This window comes from Nematolebias whitei, chromosome 18 (assembly GCF_014905685.2).
Source record: "Nematolebias whitei isolate Nwh7 chromosome 18, NemWhi1, whole genome shotgun sequence".
Taxonomy (NCBI): domain Eukaryota; kingdom Metazoa; phylum Chordata; class Actinopteri; order Cyprinodontiformes; family Rivulidae; genus Nematolebias; species Nematolebias whitei.
The window spans coordinates 27359770-27378330 of record NC_056515.1 but is presented as its reverse complement, the minus strand read 5'-3'; the positions used below and the strand labels follow the sequence as shown (position 1 = coordinate 27378330).

The 18561-nt window shown below is 39.8% G+C and overlaps 1 protein-coding gene across 1 annotated transcript; it reads right to left on the bottom strand.

Annotated features, from left to right (window-relative positions):
* Positions 1–905: 905 nt before the first annotated feature.
* LOC119424286 (endoplasmic reticulum metallopeptidase 1) lies at positions 906–18326 on the bottom strand. Its single transcript, XM_037691747.1, has 15 exons — positions 17992–18326; positions 14386–14690; positions 10460–10587; positions 10265–10370; positions 8925–9071; positions 8710–8802; positions 6044–6256; positions 5706–5926; positions 4379–4553; positions 3408–3598; positions 3164–3316; positions 2574–2776; positions 2385–2500; positions 2137–2300; positions 906–1100 (listed from the first exon to the last, which is right to left on the bottom strand). Exons 1-15 carry the CDS (start codon positions 18264–18266, stop codon positions 924–926), a joined length of 2667 nt encoding a protein of 888 aa, XP_037547675.1. The 5' UTR covers positions 18267–18326; the 3' UTR covers positions 906–923.
* Between the last annotated feature and the right edge of the window lie 235 nt (positions 18327–18561).

Genomic DNA, 18561 nt, shown 5'->3' with positions numbered 1-18561 from the left:
CATTTTTGTTTTCCTGTTGTCCTACACTTTATTTGCAAAACTTTACCCACTTTGCAAAACGACCTGCTAATTAATTTTATAATGGCTTCAATATATGATTTTTGTTCACTTTTCATCAAAAAATACAGTTTAGAGGAGAAAATGGCAAAAATGAAGTGTTGCTGTAGTTACGTTTATCGTTACAGTAAGATGAAATATAAAGATTCACATCAGTGAGAAACAAAAAGACAAACCGAGTCTGTTCATTCATAAACATTCAGGAAATAATTTTCACAATCAAATCCAACAACAAAATGTCATTTTCCCCTCTAAACTTTTAATAAAGTTGTGATTTTTTTTGTATTTTAGCCGTTTTTGTTTATCAAGTATAATTTTCTGCATCTGTGTCACATCCTATGAATTTGAGCCGATATTCCATATTTAAAACACGACTTATGAGGAATAATCAGTTTAGCTAACGCAAAACCCACTTCCTGATGAAGGAAGGGCGTTAAACAGTGTCGAACACGGGTCAGTTTGTTAGAACGTGGGTCAGTTTGTTTTACACCTACGGGTGCAGGTGGTGATGACGGTGTTACTGCTGCAGAGGAAGCCAGAGGCACGTTAAGTCTGAAGACATCCCGAACAGTTTGCTGGTTTAAAAAAAAAAAAAAAAGAAGCAGGTTACTTGTTCAGGAAGTGTCAGCAGAAGTGAGTGGAAAATAAAGGCACAGCTGGGTATCAAAAATTTAAACCTTAAACTCCTTAGTTTCACTAAGTCAGTGGTGAGCAAGAGGCTTGTGGGGGCCTGAGCGTCGGTCCTGCTCAGCTAGCTGCTCCTGACACAGTGATGGAGGTCTCTGAGGCCCGCTGGGACTGAGAGCCCGTGTTCTTCTTCTCCGCCCTTGGTTCTCCTCTGCTTCAGTCTGCGATGCGCGACGCTCTCAGTATCGGTACATGTCGTAAGTGCTGACCCAGGAAGAAGGAAACGCCCACGTGGGGAACCGGCGGAGGGTTTCCTCCAGCTGAGCAGTCCGACTGTCTTTGCCGAAGAAATAGTGGGTAGATATGGCCACTGAGATCATCCCCTCGGGGCCGGATGGGTCCGGTTCTGTGGGAGGCTAACAGGTGGAGAAAATAAAATGATTAATATACGATTGCAATGTTAAAGAACTAGAACTCGCTGCAGCGAACAGCTTCATCAAACGCTGTAAATCTCAGAACCTGAAGTCTAAACCCTCTCATGTGACATTAGGGTGGTGCACAAAACACCCAGTGTTCCAGCAGAAACTAATCTCCTACAGACATGACCCGCTAAAGAACACGTGGAAATCCAGAAATGTCCAAAATGCTAAATAAATCTGCCTGGGTCTGAAGACGGTAAAAAACCAGGCTGTTAGCTGTGCAGCACCAACAACTGGTTTACATTTTACTGAGGACAAGAAAGTCCCATAAAAGTTGAGGTTCTCAGAAAAACACTTCTCTGTTGAGTTTAGAAGAACGATACAACTCGTTTGTGTTTGTATTGCTACGAGCAGCAGCTCCGTGTGAGCCAGTTAAATAACTCCCGGCTCTTACGCCTCTGTTCACACTGAGGTATAAATCGTGTACAGTAGTCCCTCGCTACTTCGCAGTTTGTTTATTGCAGACTCGCTCCATCGCGGTTTTTCAAAGTATGATTGGACATGACACACAAGTGGCGGATTGAGCCGCACAATCGGCATAGTTTTTTGTTTTTTTAACGATTCCCCGCAATAAACGAGGGACTACTGTGCTCCCAAAAGTTTTGTGATTAGATGTCAAGTGCCCTCGCTGTACACAGATACACACACAGCCCCGTCAACAAACAGGACATCAGCAGATCTGCTAAAAAAAAAAAAAAAAAAAAAAAAAAAACAGTCCCCTCAAATTACAGCCTGTTGGATAAGATGGAAGAATATTTGCTCACATTTATGAACAGATTTTTTTTTTTAAGTGATGCTGTGAATTTGCAACAGTTATGTTCATCGTTTTTAAACCCAAAATTAAGTCCAACTTTCCACTTTACCTCCACTCACCCTTTGAGAAAAAGATGGCTAAATAATTTACATTTAAAAGCAGAAGAAACATTAAATTTTAATAGGAACAAAGAGTTCAGAATGTCCCTTTAGACGTTACCTGGATTTCAAACCAGAAGGTCCACGTGGGGGCACTGAGGCCGTGGGAATAGAAGATAAAATATTCTCCGTTCAGGTCGAGCTGAGGAGTCCCGTCGCCGAAGGACCAAGAGGAGAGGCTGGCCCCTCGGTGAGGCATCAGATACAAAGACATGTGGCTCGGTCCTGCACCAGACAGAGAACTTTTACTCAACGCACACAAATAGAACAAGCTCTTCAACAGCTTTTGTCTCACAGGATCCACGTTACCTTTCACTCTGAATGTCATTTTGAATGTCCCCCATCTCGTCTCCTCTTTGGACCGAAGGCTGAACTCCACCGGAGAACTAGGAGACACTCCTGAAGCAGGAAGGTACCAGTTCTTCCTACAACAACAAAGAAACTGATCAGTTGAAAAACAGACAAACAAAGCTCGTGCTGCGTGTCTGCAACCCTGACCTGCTGAGGAACTTCACCGGCAGGAACCACGGGTAACCGCAGAAGGGTCGGTCCTCCCTGCAGCGGGTCCGAATGCTGTCGTTGATCTCGGGGATGTGAGGAGTTATGTGTTGGACGCTTGTGAAGTCGAAGCTGTTTATCCAGAGACCAGAGTCGATGCTCTCCACCTGGCCCTGAAGATTGTGGAAGGTCCGTGTTGTGTGCTGCAGGAGAGATGAGCTGCTTTAAGCTGCTGTAATCACATGCTGGATTACATTTATGTAACTCCGTCTTCCACAATTTGTCATATTGACACATTCTTAATTAATTATGGATAAAAATCCATTTTGTTGCTATAAATATGTTTTTTGTTTTCGTACAAAACCATATAAGAATAAAACATTTTCATTTGTGGCTGATTCTTCGTCCGTGTTCACTTTTTACCTGGAAACAAGTAAATCTAGGACACTATTTTACAAAATGTGCTTTACAGGAACCAAGAACGAATATTTACCTCTTAAACTCACTTAAAAATAAAAATCAATGTAGTTTATAAATGTGAGTCAAAGTTTCTGTGAAGGTCGGCACGTGTGTGTGTTGTGACTTTGAACCTGCAGGAAAACCCTCTTCGGCCGGGGGCTGTGTGGATCCCCCGAATACGGAAAGAAGAGGCCGCCGGACACCAACAGGAACATGACCATGAAAACTGAACCCAGACCAGCCAGGATCCACTTTGTGCTTCTTACCAAGTAGATGAAATGCAGCTGAGACAGATAAAAAAAAAAACATTGCAACTGAATAAATCTAGGCAATAAAACAAAGGTTAGCTAAAGTGACATTTGGTTGAATATTTACAAAAAAAGAGGAGAGGAAGATGGTTGCCAGGGTGACCAAAGAGGCCATCACCACTTCAGGAGGGATTTCTGTTCCACTGCGGCCCATGATGGGGGTGAAGATCTCAAACACCACCCAGAGCAGGAACATGAAGTGGACATACGGCAGCGTGAGCCCCAAAAGGTACAGCAAACTGTATTTCAGAGACGCGCCTGAGGAAAAAAACAAAAAAACAACTTTATCATCAGGTATCATATGACAGCTGATCTTGTGAAACTATGCAGCTTTTGCACATTGTTACATTAAAAATATGTGAACGCTGACTCAGCATTCATTATTTTAGCCCATTTTAGTTACCGTTTTACTTTTTGATTTGATTTAGGTCATTTTAGCTTTTGGCTACAGGGAAATTAACACATTTTGTTTAGCTGATATTTGCTTTAAACCATTGTGCTAGTTTTAGGTTATAGCTACTGTTTTGGCTAATTTAAGCTTTTAGCTATCATTTTCTAGTTTTAACTTTTAGGTACCATTTTCTTAATTTTATCTTTTGGAAACTGTCTTGATGATATTGGTTTTTAATTTCTATATTACAGGCTTTAGCTTTTAGCTACCGTTTTGCTAATTTACACATTTAGAATATTTTGATAGCATTTGGCTACATTTTAACTATTTTAGCCAGTTATGCTAATTTTATTTTTTAACTATGGTTTTAATCATTTTAGATTTAAATTACAGTTTAGCCTTTATTTATTGTTGTACTAATTTTAGCTTTTAGCTACCGTTTTACTAATTTAAGCCTTTGACTACAATTTTGCTCATCTTAAATTTTTAGCCACTCTGTTTTGGTTATTTTGTATTGTAACTTTTGTTTTACTAAAAAAACATGTGTAAACACTGTATGTGTAATATTGTCGTATTTAAAAAAAACAAGTCAATAGTGGATCAGAGTGAATGCAAACTGGGAGTGTGAACAAGGTTGAAACGTTTACCTCTGTGTTTGAACTCTCTGGTCAGCAGCAGTCTGGTGATCAGGGGGAAAGCCACCATCAGCATGGGCACGTAGGCTGAACACAGACCTCGAGAGGTCAGCCACACCAGGCTGGAGCACCACAGCAGCAAGCTCACATCAAAATACAGATCACCCAGCTCCACCAGACGTACACCCTGCGACCCAAACAGAAACACAGATGTTCAGGTACAGACTTATACAGATGTTTACAGCGGCAGATTTTTTTATCTGAGAGACTGAGTGTGAAATCTTAAGTCAGAGTCCGTCAGAGTTTCTTTATTGTCGTTCGCACCACATTAAGGTTAAGAAGGCTGGAAAAAATATGATATGAAAATCGTCGTTTACTTGATGGTTTATCCAGAAAGACGAGTGTTTTCATGCAGATTTTATCACCACGTTATTTGAGAATATCTACTGTATTTTCCGGAGTATATGTCGCATCAGTCAAAAAAAAGCATCATGAAGAGGAAAAAACGTATACAAGTCGCATTTATTATGAGTCACCGCTGACCCGTTGTGTTCATTATGCGTTTGATGGTCAAAACATCTGTATTTCGCCTGGGCGGCACGACGCCATCCTTCCATCGCAGCCAGAGCCGTTAGGTAGGTCTCCAGCATTCCTCCGCCTGCACCAACTGAGTGAAGCGAGTGGGCACGTGAGGACTCGCTGTTGCAATTCTTCTAAATTTAAAGTGTCAGACAAAAATTGCATAATGAATATGAAAAAGAAAAACTGCATACAAGTGGCTTCAGCGTATAAGTCGCAGGACTGATAAATAATAATTATTTACCGTATTTTCCGGCGTATAAGTCACAGATTTTTTTGCATAGATTTGAGTAGAGATTAACAGACACTGTCACGCCTGCTGAACTTTTTACTACAACAGCTAACTGGAACAGAACAGGCCCGTTCCATGAATCCATCAGTGAATATGACTCGGACAAATTTTAAATTACTGATCTGCAAGATGAAATCAAAGTCGACTCACATTGTGGCTTTTAAGGTACTAATCGATTTTTAGTCTTGATGCATGCTCAATAATCCAGCTAGATTAATTAAATAAAGTGTTAGCCTCGACTAAAAGCAACTTTTAAACTCTTATCTTCGACTGGTCTCATTTTTCTAATTTAACAAATGCAGCTGTGTTTCAAAAAATAAAAGTGACGTCTTAATGCTGCTCCCGAGGATTCAAACCGATTAGGGCTAACTTTTCTAATGTTTACAGAGCTCAGAGCTTCTTTTCTGCTTAAAAAGATTGTTTCCAACAAATGCACATTTTCCGCCTGTTTGTCAAAACCCCACTCACCCTGTAGTACAGGTTTTTGGCCAGCGTGTGGATGAGGATAATTTTCCCGGTGGCTGCGGCTCCATACAGGCAGATGGCTGCGTAAAAGTGGGTGTACCAAAACATGGAGCGTCCCAACAGAGTGACGAGAAGGGCGACGATCAGCACAGACAGCAGGGTGACGAACCAACTCAGCACCGCTACGGCGGTGGCATAGGCTAGGTCCCGAACGTAACGCCCACCTTAAACAGACACGGGCGAACGACAAATGAGGCCAAACAGAGCGACATAAGAGGAAAACACACAGCCTCCGCAGGACGTCACATGACTTACATTCTCAACAGGAAATGCAGCCCTACCTCCAGTGCCAGGCAGCATGGCCTTCTTCAACAGATACAGGAAAGTGGCTGCTGACACCATGTAGTTGAGGATGGTGCCCACACGGGCGGGATAGGCCACTACGACAACTCCCAGCAGGTCAAAAAACACCATGTTGCCATGACGATACGCTGAAGAATCCGCCAGCGTTTCCGACATAAGCAGGTGCTTCAAAACAGACAGGATGTTGTCACCTGGAGACAGGAAGTGAGTACAGACTCAGGCTGCATCAAAGGACGTCAGTTTACGAAACAGAGCAAATGTGTCACAATCACAATGGAACAACTACGTAGTTGGAGAACTTGTGGTTTTTGTTTCCCACAACTGTAACTCAGCCCCTGCAATGAGAGGAAGTAAATGGTTTATGTGACTAAATGTGAATGTGATAATCCTCCATCATATGACAGCTGACACATTCTGCGCAGCAAGTTTGATGTAAACACATCAGCTCTTCTTAAATAAACTGCAGCGCTTTAAATACATACAAAACACAAAAATACTACGAAAACCTTCAACACATCTCCAAGATCAAACATCCAGTTCTACTACTGTATTTTCCACCGTACAAGTCGCTCCAGGGGAAAAAAAAAACATATCAGTCGCTTCGGTGTATAAGTCACAGGACTTGCAAATTTATGCAAAAAGGTGCGACTTATACAGCAGAAAATACGGTAATAATACCATCAATCTCCATAAGATTATACTATCTAATCCCTGACAGGACTGTATGCAACAGTGGATGATAATCTGAAAAAATTAAAGTGTTCTGACATTTCCCGTTAGTCTCCCTTTCGTACAATACGGTGTAAAAATCTTACATTTTCTTTCTAAAAATAAGTCAGACTTTCGTTTTATTCTTTAAAGTGTTTTTGATCAATATTTTTCCAAATGTTCTGAAAGAGTTTCGCTGCTTCCCCTCTAGAAGCGGCTCATTTTCAGAGAAATCTTTTGTTTCTTTGTTAGGGCACTGAACTTTGACCTATAAATCGTTCAGGCATAAAATGACTCCAAAACCCAACGAATAAACAATATATACATTTTTTTTGTTGCAAAGTATCACTTTTTATTAGATTCTTTATCTTCTTTGTTACTAGCATTCAGTCACAAAGACAAAATTTGTTCTCCTTTCTATAAAGAATTAATTAAAAATACCAAAGAGAACACAGTTTTACAGAAATTAAATAGCATTTTAGCACCAAACGGTGTTTTCCAATGAGCTACGAGATGAAAACTTCACATAGAAAAGATGATTTAACTTTGTTTTCTGTTTCTTAAAGACAATTGCTTAAGACATTGTTGCAAATAAATTTAGGAGACCAGGGACTTCTTTTTTTTGTCATCCACTCATTTAATTTCCTCATTTTTTAAGCACAAACTGAATAATACCTGTTACATCAGTAGAAAGTGGCTGAGTTGAAGCGTCGCTTTAAATGGCGACGCCTGTTAGGCGTGTTTAAAATGCCAGAATCAGGCTCCTCTGAAATGATTTATTTTTCAGTTTAAATTTTTATTTTATACATATAGGAGTACAATTAACGGCGTTGGGCCACTGAGTCGCCAACTACACCAGTGTCTCTCACAAACTGGCACAGAATCAGGTTGAGTTACAAACTCCTTCAGAGCCAGTCCACGCCTCCAGGAAGTGATCGTCATAATAAACTACGAGTACCGGCAGTCCATAGTCTCATTTCAACACTCTGACATGTCTGATCAATGGCACTTTGTCCAATATGTCTCTAAAGAAAACAAGGTCTTCTGCCCTGAGAAGCCATTTTGAATAACTTCTTCAGAAACACAACTTAATAAAAAAAAAAATGTCAAGACAATAACTGCAAATTAACCATAAAACATAAAAGTATAAATGAGATCGGATCAAGAAAAGATAAAAATACATTTCACGCCTCAGTGTCTTAGCAGTAAGCAGCTCGCCGTCGAAACACAAAGAGCGATTGTTCTGCCGCCTCGTGTGCATGAAGTGTAAACAACATAGAGAGAGCGCAACACTTGTTCATTGTTCGTTTAGAGTTCACCGTTTTCAAGTAAAGCTCATTTCACTCACAGCTGCACAGAAAGTAAGAAGTTGAGTCTTTTGATAAATTGGTTCAGAATGATTTTAACAAAACTGAACTTACAAGAAAGCATTACACATTTTGCGTTGCTTTAAAATGAAGAAGGTCAAACATCTGCAGGTTTATCACAAGCCTGTGGTGCATCCTAATCTCCACCTCACAAAGCTGTTCTGCCTTCTTCTCGGACTAAAACGCTTCATCCCTCTGAAATCTCACTTTCCAACTCTCTAATAATTCATGCCTTTCACGGCGAGTTGCTGCGTGCAGAAGAACAGACGTCCAGAAGCTACTGAGGGAGATGGGAAAGACGCCAACTGTCTGGTTTTTAGTGCTGGCTGACAGGATTTCTGCTAAGCAAAGCCAAATAATTCAATGTATTTGCTTTATTCAGCAGCACGGACGAACAAAAACGACTAGATTTGTCTGTCGTTGATGAGCGTATCTCTATGTTGGAGAATAAGATGAGAGCCCTACAAGTCTGAAACAGGAGATAGTTTGACCGACAACAAAGATCTATTTGTTGTAGACGGAAGAAAAAGATGCGTGATGTCTGAATGCAGGTGAGATCAGTTTCATACCAGCTCTCTGAATCGAGTCGGTCAAAATCCTGTTGGCGGTGTCATACTTGGTGTGGTAGATGAAACCATTTTCAATGAAAGCAAGATCAATGCCTGTTTAAAGAAAAGAGACAGACTACAATAAATAAAACAGAAAAAGTAGATGTTTTTTACCCACTGGACTGTTGTTTTACACAAAAAATAACTTTAAACGTCCATTTTTAAGCTGCTCGTACCTGGGATGTGACCAAAGTCTCTGTAAATGCGGAAGTCGGTGTCAGAGGGAATGACGCCGCTCTGAAAAACCTCCTGACCGACCACAGAGGCGAAGGGGTGTTTGGCTGCGTGGACGTAGGCTTGGACCAGCCATGGGTTCTCTGGACCTTTAGGATTAAAAATAAAGAAAAGCTGATGTTATTTTCAGTACCATTCTTTATTTTATAATGTAAACAAAGATCTGACATCGAGTTCTTCACCCGGTCCACTCAGGGTTCATCAGGAAGCTACGAGACCAACTAGAGAGGCTCGGTTCAGGTGGATCTGAACCATCTAAACCAAGTCCTTCTGCATCTTCTTGAATAATGGTAGCAATTTTCTGATTAAATGCATATTTGATTTTGACTATTGTCTGATCTGTTGCCAGACTGTTACAGATTTCACATTTTCTGACCCTTAAGTCCCACAAATTTCTTCCAAATTCACACTTAATTGATTTTTGTTATTGTTGTCACATAATTAAGTTTAGTTTTGTTTATTCAAATCAATCGATTCCAAACTCACTGTGGTTTCTGGCAGGAAATTAGCTCAAAATTTTAGCGAGGAGAAACGGCGACCATGTGTGAGGTAAAGGAGTGGACAGGATTTATGAGAACAAGAAAACAGAAACATAATTTTTAAATCAGACATCTCGTCTTCAGAATCGTCTGAAGCCAAAACCGTTCTCAAATTGACTGATTTTACAGAAGCTCGTAGTTTTGTATGGAAAGCCATTTCATTCAAAATTAAATAAATAAATAAATTGCGTTATTTAAAAATGAATAATAAATACTCCATTAAATAAAATAAATAATAAATAAATGAAAAACGGGGTTAAAATATAAAAGCCCCTGAAACATGTAAAGTAGCTTTACAAAATAAAACGTCACAAAATGAAACTCCATTATTAAATAAATAAATCTTGAATTAAATAAAAATAAATCTTGAAATAAATAAAAAAAATTAATCTTAGGAAAAAATAATACCATTATCTATTTAAATGTTTTATTTCATGGGAACATTCATTTATTTATTGGAATATTTATGAATAATTTTTTAATAACACTATTTATTCATTTAATTTTGAATGAAGTGGCTCTCCGTGGATTTGGCCTCTTGCACTTCTTAATAAAGTTCAGACATTAAATGTGAAATGATGTCAACCAGACAGTAACTAGTTTTAACTTTCAGGGATGCAAGACTGTATGAAAGGAAAAAATTGCAACACAACCTCTGCATGTTCTTTTATCTATGGGGGGGAATAAAGAGTGCGCACACAGCCCAAACTAAAAATAAAAGCAGTTTTTAAATTGTACAATACCTGTCTGGAAAACAACCTCCTTGCCTCCAACGCCTGCAGCCTCCAGGTTAATAAAAGCACGCACCTGCTCAGCCCAAGGATGCTGAGTAATGAAACCATGACTCGCCTGAAATTACAAGAGAAAACACAACAAAGGAGAGAATTAAAAGAGAATCAGAGAATAAATAGTTTCACACCACGTGTCCGTTACTTTACCTGCAGGATATTTTCTTCAGCTCCATTGAAGAGGAAGATCACACCGTGGCGAAGAGGAGTGGACTGGTTGGCCAGAGAATGGAGGACTTCCAGCATCACTGCACAGCTCACCGCATCATCGCTGGCGCCTGAAACAAAGACACAAAAGCATGTGCGCCTGGAACTAAAACAATGTGCTTTAGGTGCGTTCACGCACGAGGCGACAGTCAGCCGCTTACAAAAAGTGGCATTAAAGACGATAAAGCTAATAACTCTAAAGTGAGACAGTGAGAGTGAGCTCAGAGGGAAAAGATGTTAAATACAAAAACAGCTCGGTTAAAATCTCAGCTCCCACTTCATGTGTGGAGGCGAGATCACAAAGCAGCACGTGACCACGCAAGATTAGCTCAACTAGTGGTAAGAAGCACAATTTAACGAGTAAACACAAATAAAGAAATCACTCAAGGTCAGAGACATCATGTGCTGTGACTTTGTGGAAGAAATGCATCCATAGAGTGGTGATGTAGCCCAGATTATCATTCCTGCTTCTATCTCTGCCACTTGTGCCAGAAATATATTACCGGTAATCCTCGCTCCAAAGAAGCTGCCAGAGTCAGTAAGTTGCCTCATCTACACACACATTACAGCTGCGTAGACTCAAATATGCTCAGACACAAGTAAAGCCTCTTTCATTCCCCCCCCCAACAATAAATATTTTGAATTCCAGAATATCAAAAGCCAGCGTGCATATTTTCCTGATCCACACCTCTTGGATCCATTTTCTTTTACCAGTGAAGTTGTGCAGGAATATCAACGAGTGTGTGTGTGTGTGTGTGTGTGTGTGTGTGTGTGTGTGTGTGTGTGTGTGTGTGTGTGTGTGTGTGTGATCTGAATAAATCATTGTCTCCTCAACAGGCTCAAGGGAGTGGCGTCAAACTGGACACTTCCTGTGTTGTTGCACCTCCGTTTCTCTTCCGCAGGCTTAAAAATGCAGAACAAAGTTTTCTAGACTTGGAAGCTTTAACTCACAATGACAGTTCTGTTCAAGCCTGAACCCACTGGAGTGTTTTAAACCATGTGCTGGTGAAGATTCTCAGTCATCCAGGACATGGTCAATTCAAAAACGTTCAAGCCAAAAACAACTGGACTTTATTTGTAACAGAAGACGTTTCGCTCCTCATCCGAGGAGCTTTCTCAGTTCAACGAGCAGAGCGTGTGGGATATTGAGATTGGGATTTTGAGAGGAGGGTGAAGGAAGCAATTTATGTAAAAAGAGAGAAACCATCTCTAAACAGAGGAGGTCTCAGATTTCAAAAACTTATAATGCAGCTTTAAGACTGATTCCCAGCCAGTTTCACACCTGTCAGATGGGAACAGAGCGGCCTCATCTGTGAATTAGATTAACAAAGACCTTCAGAAATCCCTACTGTTAAGGTGTAGGTGTGATTTGTCAGTCTACATATGTATGTTTATCATATCTCGGCTTTATAACCTGAATCCCACACGCTCTGCTCTTTGCATTGAGAAAGCTCCTCGGATGAGGAGAGGAACGTCTTCTGTTATAAAGTCCAGCTGTTTTTGGCTTGAACGTTTTTAAACTATGGTTTACAGAATCAAATGCAACCACGTGAGGTTTGTCTGACCTCTCAGACAACAGACAGAACTGATCTTTGAAGTTTTGGCGTGCGTCTTCAAACACACAAAATGCAATCAGAACCTGCCGTAAGACTGCTAAGGCGGGTTCGTTTACATTTGTGCAGAGGAATAAAAAATAAAGTTAAAAAAATAATAATAATAAATAAATAAATAAACCACAAATAATATAACAAGATATTCAAATCTGACTGAGTTGCAAGTAAAAACACTACAATGCTTACAGCCTTCTATAACATTTGCAATTTCTATAACCTTTTACTCTCAAATACTACCGTATTTTTCGGACTATAAAACGCACCAGATTATATGTCGCAATATCAATGAACAGGTCTGTTTTCATACTAAAGGTGCACCGGATTATAAGACGCATTAAGCGAAACAAGTTCATTTTGACAGATTTTTGAGCGCCGTGTACCTAGGCCTGTTACGATAACAAATTTTGCTGGGCGATAAATTGTCTCAGAAATTATTGCGATAAGCGATAACATTGTTTGAAATTTGACAATAATTAGTAATCACCGTCTAATTTAAAAAGAAATGTTAATTTCTTTTGCATGTAGTACCTTTTTGACCGCCGGATGGTAATATAAGACCATTTGAACCGAAGGATGGATAGTGAGGGAGCGAGCAGCGCGTCTCTAAGAAAAATGGGAGGGAAGACCCTTGACGTGACAGGGACAGTCTCTCGTTCCGGTTTTTAGGTTCTTAAAATGGCAGACACTTAGTGGTTTAAGCTCTTTAGCGTAGCAATTGTCACACAAAGCTTTTAATAAAAATAAAATAAGTAAACAAGTTCTCAGCTTCTTTTTGCAGAGAAAAACTTTTTACACGAAGGCACAGGTTTCAACCATGAATTTTGTAGCTTCGACAAGACGGAGGGTTTTTTTTCCCCCAATGTCGGCCTGTTAGCTTAGCTTGTAGCTTAGCTTCTTTTAACATTCCAAAAACGTGATTTTGGACGGTTAAAACAGTTTGTTTTGTTTTTTTTTAAAGATGGGGTCAGTGAAGAGCACCTGAGTTGAGCTTTATGTCATCCAGTGTCTTCAGTAGAAAGAGAGAAACACGAAGAAACGATAAAGCCGATAAATGAAAATGAGGTCGATAATTTTCACTTATCGTGCGATTAATTGATTTATCGTTTATTGCGACAGGCCTTCGAGTATCACATAAAATCGGTTCGAGGGAGGTCAGTATGCACAACCAGAATGAATACACAAGGCTCACCGGATTATAAGGATCACTGTCAATATTCAAGGATTTTACGTATGCCTTATAGTCCAAAAAAATACAGTCGTTGAAAAAAGTCCCACTATGGAAAAAAAAAACGTTTAAAATGTTTGCGGGGGATCTCGATTTCCTTGCATGCATCAAGTCTTGTTAGTTGGATTTTTAAACATGTTCAAATATATTTCTGCGACAATCTTTCCATGAAAATAATCAGACTTGGCTCAGGTGTCTCAAAATCTTCTCAAACCCTTCTCATTATAGTTTCTCTCAGTTTTAAAACATTAAAGCTGTACCGTATTTTTCAGACAATAAGGCACACTTAAAATCCTTGAATTTTCTCAAAAAAAAATCGACAGTGATCCTTATGTATTAATTCTGGTTGTGCTTATTGACCTCGAACCAATTTTATGTGGTACACGGCGCTCAAAAATCTGTCAAATTGAACTTTGCTTAAGGCAGCTTATAATCCAGTGCACCTTTTGTATAAAAACAGACCCGTTCATTGATATTGCGCCTTATAATCCAAAAAATACAGTACTTTAACCTTTGCAAAGGAGGTTTCCTCAGATAGAAAACATCTAAAGCTGCAGCTCTAAATGTCTACGTCTAAAACCACTAATTAATAATTATTTTAAAATAACCTATTCAAATCTGGCTATTCTTAGAATTCAGTGAGTCTGCAACTAAAAATCTGATTAGCAATGTTGCGTCACCACCCAGTCTAAAACAGTCACAGCCCACTGAGCTACTAGCTTAAGGTCATGCTTTCATCTTTGTCCACAGGTGATGGCATGTAAAGTCTGCTCTTAGTACAACTTGAGGATGTTTGGATACATTTAGTTAAATTCAGCCTGTGCTTTCATTTAACTGTTTTGTTTGTGTGACACTAACCCAACTAAAAGCAGTTTAAAAAGCCTACGAGTAACAAGACATGAGGTTTGTTTTTGCATAAATCTACATGCAAGATGTAGGTTGCAAACACTTGCAAAGAAAATAAAAGTCACTTAAGTGTTTTAAATCTCAGTTCAGAAGGTGGTTCATGAGACAAGCTAATGTTTTTGTACCTGGGCTGTTAGCCACAGTGTCAAAGTGGCAGTTGGCGAGCATGAGATGCTCACTGCCACCTTTGGGCTCCAGCTTGACAGCAACGTTGGTGACGTGGTCGTAGAAGCTCGTGAAACCACTGAGAAAGTCGATCGAGAAGGACCCGGTGGGTCGCTGCACGTCCACTGCGATCTGATGAGGACCAGCGGTGGTCTTCAGTCTGATCTTCTCTATCTGCTCCAACAGGTAGCCCACCGTCAGGACCTCGTTCTCCTCGCTGCCCACTGGCCGAGGGCCAACGCTGGTGATCTGCTCCAGGTGCCGCCTAGATTGAGAGGTGAGGAGAGATTGAAAGAGCAGCAAGAGAGCGCTGCGGTCCAGGTTCAAACACATTCCAGCACAAAGAAAATTATGCGTTTTACATAACCACATGCATGTGACTCTTGAGGCTTTTAAGGTTAAACTAGAGGAAAGGGTTTTCCTGGAAACAGTTCAGCTTGCTGATACTCTCAGAGAGTTTGTGACAAACACAACCTGATTAAAATCTTTGATTTTGTACCTTTTAACATTTAATCCAACCTCTGTCTGTATAAACATAGTTTCAGGCAAATAAAAATAATCCAGACTGTCCCTAAAGTGAGCCTTAACCATGTACTGGACAAAAGAAGGAAATTAAGCTCAAACGTCCGCATGGGCCAAGAAAATTGGATATCATCAACTTGTTTTTGTCGTCTTAAAATAAAAAGTCATGCCGCTTGTGTTTGCGCCTCCGTTAAACAAATGTGTTATCCAATACTGCACATTCCTAAATTACATCTGAAACAGCAAATAATAGCTGAAGTTTATAATTTAATCAAAAGGAAATGAACTTTCTAATAAGTGAAACTATATCCGCTGCTGTTTTCATCCATCAAAGTGTGTCAGTCGTCATTTGCTCCATTTGTCCCGTAGTCTTTAAGAGACGGACTTATGTTCATATCTGGACTCGCAGATTGTGAACAAAAAAGAGCGGAGAGCTTTAATCAGTTTGCATGCAGCATTTAGTTATGACTAAATGATGGCAAATCCTGCTGCCCAGCACTTTTTAAAAGCTCAACCCCAGGTCTGCTGACCTCGGACTCTGTGATATAATCCCCCCTTCCCTCCTCCTCACGGGAACTATAAACTGCACTGTGAAGCAACCTTCAGTCTAAAAACATTAAAGTTTCTTAGAACAAAGTTTTGGCTTTAATTTCCTAAAACTGACTTTTTTCTTAAAATTGGACTAAGAACATTTACATTTTCTTTTACAGCCTTTTGATGATTGTTGAGAAGTTTTTGCTTCCACCTTTTACTCTTTTTTTTTTTTTGACTATGTATATATAATTTATCTTGACTTCTTGATGTCCGTATGTTTATAGTTTTGTTTTTAATTAATTGTTATCATTTAGAAACCAGAAGTTTACATACACTATTTAAAAAGACACATAAGCATTTTTTCCCCACAGTCTGACGTGAAATCAGAATAAACTTTTCCCATTTTAGGTTCATTAGGATTAACAGTTTTTTTTCTATTTGCAAAATGCCAGAATAATGAGTGAGAATTTTTTAAAAAGGTAATTTTTATTGCTTTCTTCAAAGTCAAAAGTTTAAATACACTTCATTAGTATTTGGTACCACTGCCCTTAAACTCTATGACTTGGGTCAAACATTTTGCACATTCTTCCACGAGCGTCTCACAATGGTTGGCAGGAATTTGGGCCCATTCTTCCTGACAGAACTGGTGGAACTGAGCCATGTTTGTAGGCCGCCTTGCTCGCACGTGCCTTTTCAGCTTTGCCACTAAATTTTCTATAGGATTGAGATCAGGGCTTTGTAATGCCCACTCCAAAACAAGGACTTTATTATCCTTGAGCCATTTTGTAACCAGTTTGGCAGTATGCTTCAGGTCATTGTCCATTTGAAGGCCCATTTGTGCACAAGCTTTAACTTGACTTCTTGAGACGTTGCTTCAATATTCCACATAATGTTCTTTCCTCATGAAACCATGTATTTTGTGAAGTGCACCAGTCCCTCCTGCAGCGAAACAATCTCATAGCATAATACTGCCACCCCCGTGTTTCACAGTTAGGATGGTGTCAAGCTTCCCCCTTTTTCCTCCAAATGTAACGATGGTCATTATGGCCAACAGTTCAATTTTAGTTTTGTCAGACCACAGAACATGTCTCCAAAAACTAAGGTCTTTGTCCCTGTATGCATTTGCAAACTTTAATCTGGCTTTTTTTGTTTCCTTTGAAGGAATGGCTTACTCCTGTCAGAGTGGCCTTTCAGCCCATGTCGATACAGTTTCACTGCGATAATGACACACTCTTACAGCTTCAGCCAGCATCTTCACCATGTCTTTTGCTTTTGTTCTTGGGTTGATCTGCACATTTTGGACCAAAGCACGTTCATCTCTGGGACACAGAACCCGTCTCCTTCCTGAGCGGTATGATGGCTGGACATTCCCATCTTGTTTCTACTTGCGTAATTGTTTGCACAGATGAACGAGGCACCTTCAGGCATCTGGAAATTGCACCCAAGGATGAACCAGACTAGTGCAAGTCCACAGTTCTCTTCCTGATACGTTGGCTGATTTCTTTCGACTTTCCCATGATATTACACAAGGAAGCAGTGTGTTTCAGGTGTTCTTTAAATTACATTCACAGGTGTGTCTCGGATTAACTCAGATAGTATCAATAAACCTATCAGAAGCTTCAAAGACATGACGTCAATGTCCCAAATTGTTTAAAAGGCATAGTAATCTTAGTGTATTTAAACTTTTGACTTTTTTGAAGTAATAAAAATTGCCTTAAAAATTCTCACTTTCATTAATCTGGAATTTTGCAAATAGAAAAAATGTTGGCAATTCTAATTTATCTAAAATGGGAAAAGTTTATTTTGATTTCTAAATCAGAAAAATGTGGAAAAATGCATATGTGTCTTTTTAAATAGTGTATGTAAACTTCTGGTTTCAGCTCACATCTGGTTTTACTATTATTTAAAAAAAAAAGGTCTAATGTGCATCTAAATAAATCAATTAAACTTTTAAGAAACGCTTGAGTTTTCATTGGAGTTTCAATTATTGTGTGTCCAGTGCATGTTTTAACACACAAGTTTTACTTTTTATATGGGATGGTTTTTTATTTGGACAATAAAAACATTGAATCATGACAAATTTGAAGAGAAACTAAATGTGCATACTATTAGAAAAGGGTAAAAGTTTTTATAAAAACAGAGCTCACCTAGACATATTTAGTTGTTATAAAAAGGTAGTGAATGTTTTTTTCGACTAAAGTTGCTTTAATTGGATATTGGTAAAAAGTTGACTTTTTTTGACAGGTTTATATTTTGAGCTTTTTAAATAAATACGTTTTATGAATCTCTGGGTTAGTAGAGAATGAGAAGTGGAGAAAGGATCACTTTCAGATCTACTTATAAAGGTTTGTTACACCTCTGTTCTCCTATAAACACCTGTCCTCTCTGCAGGTGACTTTGGAGGAGCAGGTAACGGTGGGCCGGTGTCGTCCGGAAGTAAAACAACAGCCTTTTCTAAGTGGGTCTGTTTACTTCTCTGTCGCCTTCTGAGAGGACTTGATAAAACTCACCTGGCTCTTTCCGCGTTGAATTCCCCGCTCGGTGTTCCGATGACAAGCTGCTGCAGCGACAGATGAACCAGTCCCCACAGCAGCAGCAGAAACACGGACACCAGACAAGCCGTGAGCCCTTCCCGCGGTAAGAACAGCCTCACTTCGTGCTTCTTCTTCGGGTCTTCGTCGTAGCCATTATCGCCCCTCCGGTTCTGGGCTCCGTCGCTGTCCTGGGTCACATACCGAGGCGGCTCGGAGGGTTTTATTCTTCGGACAGCCGTGTCGCTTTCCATTTTTGAGCCTCCACTACATCAGTTAGAAAGAAAGCGCTCACTCTGTTTCGCTGCCTCAGGAAGACCGACGGGTCGCGGCGAGGGACAAACTTATTGTAGCGGCAAGGAGGGCGGAGTTTGGGGGGAAAAAAGGAAGGGGGGTAAATGAGAGGCACGAAAAAATAACAAAGGAAAGAAATGGAAAAAGGGGATAAAGAGACAAAGGAGAAGGGAATGGAAAGTGGGAAAAGAGGAAAAAGGTAAAAAAAAAAAAACAGAGGAAAGAAAAAAATCTGTAGGTCCTGTCTTTATTAGC